The sequence below is a fragment of the Leptidea sinapis genome, chromosome 25 (assembly GCF_905404315.1).
Source record: "Leptidea sinapis chromosome 25, ilLepSina1.1, whole genome shotgun sequence".
Classification (NCBI taxonomy): Eukaryota; Metazoa; Arthropoda; class Insecta; order Lepidoptera; family Pieridae; genus Leptidea; species Leptidea sinapis.
In genome coordinates this window covers 12,541,984-12,551,518 of record NC_066289.1, presented here as the reverse complement: position 1 = coordinate 12,551,518, position 9,535 = coordinate 12,541,984, and the positions used below count along the sequence as shown (strand labels likewise).

General features: G+C 36.8%; 1 protein-coding gene across 1 annotated transcript; it reads left to right on the top strand.

The window, feature by feature from the left end:
• The first annotated feature begins 3,490 nt into the window (after positions 1-3,490).
• LOC126971964 (ras-related protein Rab-43) lies at positions 3,491-5,514 on the top strand. The gene is made up of 4 exons (XM_050818498.1): positions 3,491-3,771; positions 3,851-3,935; positions 4,035-4,291; positions 5,094-5,514. Exons 1-4 carry the CDS (start codon positions 3,562-3,564, stop codon positions 5,190-5,192), a joined length of 651 nt encoding a protein of 216 aa, XP_050674455.1. The 5' UTR covers positions 3,491-3,561; the 3' UTR covers positions 5,193-5,514.
• Positions 5,515-9,535: the final 4,021 nt, after the last annotated feature.

The following is a 9,535-nucleotide window of genomic DNA, read 5'->3' as shown; positions in this document are numbered from 1 at the left end:
CCCCAACATCAACCTGAAACCATTGTTGTACTGAACGCGAAAGGCACTAAGCGTTCTTTGAGTATATCTCACCCACAGGCTGCTCGTATAAAAGGTTCGACAGTATGCTTTGAAAAGCGTTATCTTTACCTCACTGCTACATCAAGCAAACCTGCGAGCTAGCATATTACTCATCATCGCCAGTGCTCAGCGTTCCCTTTCAATATCCATTTGGTCTTCGAGGTCTTCGGTGACGTAGTGTCCAAGGTACATTAAATGGTGAACTTTCTTAAGCTCAACACCATTCAGCTTTATTGGCGGAGTATTACATAGATTTTTTACCAGAGACTCTGAAGACCAAATAGTTGCTTTTTTGGCAATTATATTTGAGCCCATGTTGCATCGCATAGCTTTCACAGATATCTAACAGTCTTCATATAGAGCCCACACTTGGACCCAGCAGCACCATGTCATCCGCGTAGCTGATGTTGTTTTTACAAACACCATCAACCGAGCAGCCGACACGCTCGCTGCTGAGCCCAAGTATGAGCTCGTTCACATACAGATTGAAGAGCATGGGTGAGCTCAACAATAGTTGCACTTATCTGATAAGTCACCCGTTTTGTTTTTAACTATTGGTACAACAATAGTCCTCATGAGTGCAGCTGGTAGGTACGAATGATTAAGACAGAGATTAAAGAAAGTGGTAAGTACAATGGGTAATTGGACTCCTGCGTTCTTCAAATGCTTTATACTGAGCCGATATATGTAACAAACTATTTTTAAAAAATTGCACTTAATTTTTATTTTTTTTATTTTGAAATATTTTTTTTCTAATAAAATCACTCTAGGTTTTTTAGTGTTATATTTTCTAAATTATTTTGTAATACTTACATAAGTTGTTAAAATTTTCAATAATTAACAACTTTAGTCGGACATAAGTAATATTATATTTTTTAACTCGGCATACTTGCTTTCAGGAGTGGTAGTGCCATGTTGGGTCCTCACGGACACAACCGAATTGGGCCGGCACGCCCGGAGAAATACCACTCTCCCACTCGAGACCGGCGTGAAATAGGTTCGTCCGGTGAGTGGGGTATCCGGAGGCCTACACCCCCCCCCCCCCCTCCCAAATACAAATGGCAGCACGGACTAAAACTAGACTACTCCAGGACGGTACCAGGCTATGTAGCTCTGGAGAATCCGTCCCTGGGCGTTCACAATTAGGGCCTGTACCTAATAGTGTTTGCACACTTCAATCATGCCTCCAGGTCCTTCAAAAGAGTTATTGCTGACGCGAAGTCGAAGTACATTGGCAGAATTGGCGAGAGACTTGCACGCCTTCCCTCGGGAAGTCGTGCGTTCTGATCGCTCGCCAAGGCTATCCAAGGAATCTTCTGCCAGCCAGCCATTCCGCCACTGCACAGGGATGGCGCCGTGCTTAAGGTGCTTCTCACCTTGGACATTCACAAATCGAGCGGGCCCGATGGCATTCCCCCGATAGTGCTGCGGACATGTGCTCCGGAACTGGCACCGGTCCTTACCCGTCTTTCCGGCTCTCCTACTCATCAGGCGTAGTCCCTAAATTATGGAAGGCGGCTTTAGTGCACCCGATCCCTAAAAAAGGTGTACGCTCAGATCCGTCCAACTACACCGTCCCATTGCCATTACCTCCATTTTCTCCAAAGTAATGGAGTCGATCATCAACCGCTAGCTCTTGGGATACCTAGAGGGGCACCAGCTGATCAGCGACTGCCAGTACGGTTTCCGTCAGGGTCGCTCAGCTGGTGATCTTCTTGCATACCTCAACCATAAATGGGCGCTAGCGGTTGAGTCGAAGGGAGAGGCGTTGGCGGTGAGTTTGGACATAGCGAAGGCCTTCGATCGGGTGTGGCATAAAGCGCTTATAGTGAAACTGCCATCCTATGGGCTTCCCGAGAAGTTGTGCAAATGGGTCACTAGCTTTTAGGCTGATCGGAGCATTAAGGTTGTTATCAACGGTGCATGCTCCGACTTAAAACCCATAAACGCTGGTGTCCCGCAAGGCTGCGTGCTATCCCCTACGCTGTTTCTTCTGAATATCAATGATATTATGCTGCAAATCAGCAATATTCATTGCTATGCGGACGACAGGACAGGGTATGCTTCCTACACCGGCCGTGCCAACATGTCCCGGGATAGCGTCGACGAGAACCGGAACAAACTTGTGTCTGAAATCGAGACTATGCTTTGCAAAGTCTCGAAATGGGGCCAACAAAATTTAGTCCAATTCAACCCCAAGAAGGCACAAGTTTGTGCGTTCACCACTAAAAAGTCTCCCTTTGTCGTATCCCCTCGATTCGAGATCACTCCTCTAACTGCCACAGCCTGTATTGGCATACTTGGCGTTGACATATCGAGCGACGTTCAGTTCCGTGGTCACTTGGAAGAGAAGGCCAAACTGGCCTCAAAAAAGCTTGGTGTACTCAGTAAGGCGAGACAGTACTTCACTAAAAGCCACCGCCTGCAACTTTATAAGGCGCAAATTCGGCCTCACATGGAGTACTGTTCTCACCTCTGGGCGGGTGCTCCCCAGTACCAGCTTCTTCCATTTGACCGCATACAACGAAGAGCGGCTCGAATCATCGACGATCAAGTCATCTCCGATCGGCTTGATTCTCTAGCATTGTGTAGAGATGTGGATTCTCTCTGCATCTTCTACCGCATTTACCACGGGGAGTGCTCAGAAGAGCTATTCGGGTTCATTCCAGCAGCCAAATTCCACCACCGGGCATTACGTGCAAAATACCATCCGCATCACGTAGACGTCTGGCATTCCACAACCGCGCGTTTGATTCGAAATTTCTTGCCTCGCACAGCCACTTTGTGGAATCAACTACCGGCAGCGGTCTTCCCGATCAGATGCTACTTAGGGACCTTCAAGAAAAAAGCATACTCCCACCTTAAAGGCCGGCAACGCATTTCTTGACACACCTGTTGTTGCGGATGTCCATGGGCGGTTGCCTCACCTCTCCCCATCCCGTGAGCCTCTTGCCCGTTTGCCCCGTCTCATATAAAAAAAAACTTCGTTTACAATTGCTACATTCACCATACTTCATACCATACCCTGTACCTACACCAGCGCCATTGTAGAAGATTTTTGAACTGTTACATAAGCTTAAGCAGTTTTTGAACTTTTCTCTCATATGAGATGATTATCCTTGCCTGTACCCTCCATAATACCATACCAAGTACAGTCACTGCGCCATTATGGAAGACTTATTACTGTTATTTACAGCATACAGCTTGAAACTTTTTTAACTTTTCTCCCATAAGTGATGATTCTTCTATACCTATATCAATAAATTACAATAAATATACACATATTTGTATCGTTACGCCAGTTCCATAGTTTGATGCATAATAATTCTTCTTACAAGTCTTTATGGCTGAATGCGCATACTGTGCAGTGTGCAGTGCCAAAAAAAGTAATCAATGTCAGTTTTGACTTTGTCAAATAATGAAAGGAGGGGAGGTAAACAATGTTTTACATGTTTTTTACAAAAATTCAAATTTATTTAGTTTATTACAGTCTTTAAAATAATGACGAACCGCAATCCTACTACTTTGATGAGTGTGCCGGATGAACAGTTCGACTATCTTTTTAAAATTGTTCTAATCGGTGATTGTGGAACAGGAAAGACTTGTATTGTTCAGCGTTTGAAATCTGGTAATTTTATAGAACGACACGGTAATACAATAGGCGTAGATTTCTCAATGAAAACACTAATCGTAGACGGGAAGAAGGTCAAGGTAAAAGAAATTCTGTTTTGTCAGTTATTCCACAAGGATAATATTTTATTTATACCAAGCATGATCTTGTGTTTCGTAGCTTCAGATATGGGATACGGCTGGTCAAGAACGATTTCGAACTATAACACAGAGCTATTATCGCTCTGCCAATGGAGTCATAATCGGTATGTCATATCTTTTTGATAGTAATTGTCGTGTTTGCCATAGCAGCTTTATCTTTAATCAAATGAGTCATCACCTTAAAAAATATTAATTTATTCTAGTGTATGATATAACAAAGCGCTCATCATTTTTGTCTCTCAAGAAATGGATTGAGGAAGTGAGAAGGTACACCTCATCTAATGTGATAGTGTCCTTAATAGGAAACAAATGTGATCTCTCTGACCAAAGAGAAGTTGAACTGGAAGAGCCCAAGTCATTCTGTCGCTATGTGCCTGAAATAATGTTTGTAATGGAAACCTCAGCTAAAGATAACACAAATGTTGAAGACACATTTAGGAAACTTGCAACAGAACTTAAGGTAACAATTAACTAGTACTAATTATGTACACTGGCCATACATATAAGTCAGTAAGTTAAATATCAAGGGAGACACCAATAAATTTGACTTATAGGGTTTTTAACTCATAGAGAATTTCCTCTTACGTGGATTTTGATCCAACAATGAGGTTGAGATTCATTCTTATAAATTAAAAAAAACAACATTACTTCAAAATAACAGCAGTAGAACCAAAGAACTTCTCACAATTTTTCACTCGACAAAAAATTACTTGCTTTGCTAAGGTTCAAATAAATCATAAATAATAAATTAAACACCTAAACCATACAAGCAAACATGTGTTAATGTGAGTCATTAATTTGTGGTAATTCTATTGTTGTTTCTATTCATTGTATACTCCTAAATTCCTTTTTTTAGAAACATTGATGTACTTACACTGTTGGTGGACCTATTTTTCTTTGAACTATAGAGGTAATAAAACTCATATAATCAAGTTGTAAAATAAAACATGTTATGTTCGAGATACAGATGTAAAATTTAATTTTTTTGAGTTATTAAGTGGTCCCTAAAAATTTTGGTACATATTTCTCAGTATTGGAGGATATTTAAGGGAAGGGAACAATTTTTTTTTTTCAAGATTTGAAGGTTTTCAACTCAGCCAGGTTCTGCTGTAACTTAAATTTCCACTACCAGATGCATACAGGCAATGATACTATAAAACATAATATTTGAACACATTGTAAATATATGTAATTACTGAGTTTGATCAAAATAAGACCTTACAATATACTATTATATCTTGATAGCTTTTTATTGATTTCAGAGACAACATGATAATAATGAAGGTCCTCCAGCTGACTCAGATGCTGTTGTACTTGGTGAAGGTCACTCTGTAAGTAGATGTCAACCGTGTCGGTCTTAATATAATGAAGCTGTTGTCATTTTAATTATATTATACTGGTTAGATCTCAGTATGACAATGAATAATTGCATGAAAAACCATATATAGCCCTGGTGGCTGCTGAGTAGCACTAATTTTATCATACTAATGTTTAACTTAATCATTAAGACATTTCCATTTTATTTGTAGTGCTTTTTACAATGTTGAATGTGGGTTCATGAAATTAAAATACTTTACTGCTGTCATGGAATACAGAATATACTTTATAAATAATTGTAATAAAATAATATAGAGAAGAACCTCCATGCAGAATCGAAACAAATATGAAAAAGCCACAGCCATTGAAAAAGCCACAGCCATTAGAAAATGGTGTGATTTCTTCCCTTTAAGTCACAAAACCTTCACCGATTGAAGCCATTCCTGTCCTGTTCATAGTTTTGTCATATAAAACCTATTTTACTTATCAAACTGTTTTCTCTGTCATGTAAAGGATGGCAATAATTCTCTTGCCATCTGGTATTGCGGATGTCCAAGGGCGGTTTTCCACTTTTCATCATATGAGCCTCTTGCATGTTTGTAATATAAAGTGTTTAAATAACATTTGTTGGCAAAGGACAATACAGTTCGATAGCTAAAATTGGTATTTATAAGCAGTTCGTGTTATTATGAATAAGAATGTTTAAGTCTAAATTCTCAGTCAAACACTAAACTACATTCCTATACATCAGCAATCTAGAGCACTACAAGTGAATATTTACTTACTAAAACCACTTGAATCATAATGTTTCAAAACTTAAAATACTGGAACAAGATCATTTCCTCTCTTTCTTGAAGCTAAAGTTATGGAGGTTTGTCACAAAATATTTTTTTTTGTAAATGTGTAGCTTCATAGATATTATTGTGTAACTGTAGACTTATAAAATGTATTTTGGGTACAATTAATTAATTTACGATATTATATGTAAATAATTGTAGATGTTTTGGCTATCAAATATTATTTAGTTTTAACTTTGTCACAAATGTGTAACCACCTTTATAGTATATTAATTACAATTAGGTAACTACTGATAAATTTAAGGATATAATATTATAAATTAACATTTAAATGAGCTTAATTTTTACAATATTAACTAATTAGATAAGAAATGTATATGAGAGCCAGTCTGAGAAGTAATCAATGGATTATCACTCTCAATATAAAATTATAAAGCTCACTTTTCACCATGGCAAAAAGTGATGTCTGACACTTTGCCTTCTCTCAGAGACATGTCTTTAAATCAATTTGTGAAAGTTATATGCGTCATATGGGCACTTTCACTTATTTTAACTATTCCGTGTTTAAAGTACAGTAAGTGATATTTTTTTATAAGAGGGGGGCAAACGGCTCAACGGAGGGGAATAGGCTCATGGGAAGTGAAAAAGCAACAACCCATGGATATCCGCCCATGGTTTGGAAATACTACAGCGGGTAATTGATTCTATAAGATGTTTGTGCGAGAGAAATCGCGTTTTCTACAAATATCGGGATAGAATGTCAGACATCAACTTGCGGGTGGAATTTCGACCGGATATTTATAATTTGTAAACAAAGTTTGTGTAATTAATCCCCTAAGTGACTATAAAAATAACAAATTATTTAAAATCATTTGATATTGGATACCTTTATTTCAAAAAATTAATCATAATATATATTTTTTTTTATTTATTTGCCTAAAAATCCTATTCAATAGCTGGCCATGTAAATAAGGTTGAGTGGGCAAATAAAGGTCTACCACGACACCAGATACCACCCGATATGTAAGTGACGTTATTACGAAAAGTTTCATTTTATTTATCAACTCTCGGCTCAGATTACATAATGTCACAAATCCATATATAAATATGAACAAAAAACAGTTTTAACCAGTTAATAAATATTTAAGAATCACTTAAACTACACTAATCACATTAAAACAAATAAAATGTTATTGTACATCTAGTCTCATGTTTTGTTAATCGTAATGTTATTATTATTATTACAATTATTAAAAATGTGTGAAGTTATTGTAAATTGTCTTCAATAGAAGTAGCATTTTTCATAAGCAATAGCTTATGGAATAATAGTGCACTATTAACTAGTAGATACTCTTTGGCCTAACGAAACGTTTGGGAAAGTGTTTTTATATCAGTCATCTATGGCTAGAGTAGGAAAGATATTAATTGGTACTCTTTGTTAGTTTTGGGTCTTCCGTTTCTATAATATTAATTATTGATACAGTTAAACGAGCAAATTCTGTATAATATAAGTATTTAAGTGTAGGGGAGAATGGGGATGGTTGACTACTTTGAAAACTATATTGATTGACAGGAAAAGTATTCAAGTAATATATAATATATATTTATTCCGTAGTTAATGTAATCGTCATGAATTATGTATTTTACCGAATACGACCTCTTAGTTAACCTACCCTGTGCTGGTAGGTAGATAGACTGTTTGCCCAGGGTAAGTCGATTTTTGTAAAATCCCCCAAGCTCAAAATATATTGTGTACCTTCCCTTTAAGCCCCAAAGTTAAAATAATCAGTGAATTCAAATTCAATCCCCTCTAGTTTATTATGTTGTGACTTCTTAATTCTCAATGTCTTTATTTGTAAATTTACCAGTGGAAAGTTTCTTTGCACAAGATGCCGGCTAGATGCTGTGTTTCGGTCAGAAGGGCGCCGTAGCTAGTGAAAATACTGGGCAAATGAGACTTAACATCTTATGTCTCAAGGTGACGGTGAGGGTTTTTCAAGAATCCTGAGCGGCACTACATTGTAATAGGTAGGGCGTATCAATTACCATCAGCTGAACGTAATGCTCGGCTCGTCCCTTATTGTCATTAAAAACATGATCTTATAAATGAAAAAATATTGACATTTCTAAACTTGTATATATCAGATAGATCACAATATTGTGCACCTGAATTAAATAATAATTTATTTGCAGGTTTACTATAGGAAATTATAAAAATTTAATTTTACCCTATTTGTCGAACCCATTTCATTTCTTTACATTTCTTGCTTAGGGCTGAATCAAATATTATGCTTACACTCGACAGCGAAGGTATACGTAAGTAAAGTCTGAGCAAAGTGTAAGTACGCTCTATAGATGTCAGCCTTATTCCCAGACACTGCACAAGCCCAATATAATATAAATGCCGTTTTATCTTGTGTCTACATTAGACGTGGGCTAATTATAATTGAACACATTCTTGCTCGTTTTCATATCACAGCTGGATAGCTTACAGTCAACTTGCATATTTTGCGTCTTGCAATGACGTTCTATGCACATATAAGGACATATCATTCGCAGTCTCATAGCAGAACGGCAAAAGTGTGCTCAAACACAATGTAAGCACACTTTTCTCCTTAGTCGTGTGTCACTGTCCGAATCAAACCTGAACATTAACCCCCTTATTCATAATAGTCTGCTAACTTAAAGCATTGCTAATTCTCACTCAGTCTTCTTCTATTGACCTAAGTCAGAATGAGAAAAAACACTTCTAAGCGGCTGTTTAAAGTTAGCGAACCATTATGAATAAGGGGGTATATGTTTTATATTGCTGCTTATTTTAAACAACTGGAGTAAATGCGTCAATGTATATATAGAAGTGAAAGCTTATTATGGTGTAATTTGTGGCAAGTTCCATATTTGTGCTTAGTTTATATACGACGTTAAGTATTAGTCTATATGTATAGAACGTCATTGATGTCTTGTGTAAGTTGGCGCTTGTTGGAGCCGCTTCTGGCCTTGTGACCCGTATTTATTATATTAATAAAATCTTCTATGAACGAAACTTTAAGAATTAAATAACTTTCAAAAGTTACAGGATGCAGCTTAATAATTATGCAAATAAATGCCATGACTGTTTTAATGATAATAAAGCAGTAGTTTTTTTTCATTTTTTTTTTGTTTTTTAATCATTCGTGATACCAGTTTTACTTTATAATAGCAACTTAGACTGATAGAACGCCATATTCTGCCACAAAACGATGTTAAGAATATAGAATTAAAATTGAATGTAAATAGGTATAGACTTTATGATAAAAATATCATGCTTATATTTACTTTATATAATAATAATTCTATTCGCCAGTTAAATTTAATTGGTAATATGTTTTCGATGTATATTTTATATTATTTATAACGTGTATATATCAGTCACTAATTCTGCTACTCAAGGTTTAAAACAATTAAGATGTTATAAGTAGTGCGTATTATATCATAAATATTGTAATTAATAATAATTAACGTCCATTGTTATTAAATCAAGGTGTCGCCGTACTTTAGACAAGGATAGAACATTCGTGTTGTTTTCAACTTATATATAATATAGGAGTAGA

Bases quoted from the DNA above. Each gene is read 5' to 3' on its own strand.
- LOC126971964 (XM_050818498.1), top strand. From the start codon at position 3,562: ATGACGAACCGCAATCCTACTACTTTGATGAGTGTGCCGGATGAACAG. The intron at 3,772-3,850 runs GTAAAAGAAATT...TGTGTTTCGTAG, and splicing joins TAGACGGGAAGAAGGTCAAG to CTTCAGATATGGGATACGGC. The intron at 3,936-4,034 runs GTATGTCATATC...AATTTATTCTAG, and splicing joins TGCCAATGGAGTCATAATCG to TGTATGATATAACAAAGCGC.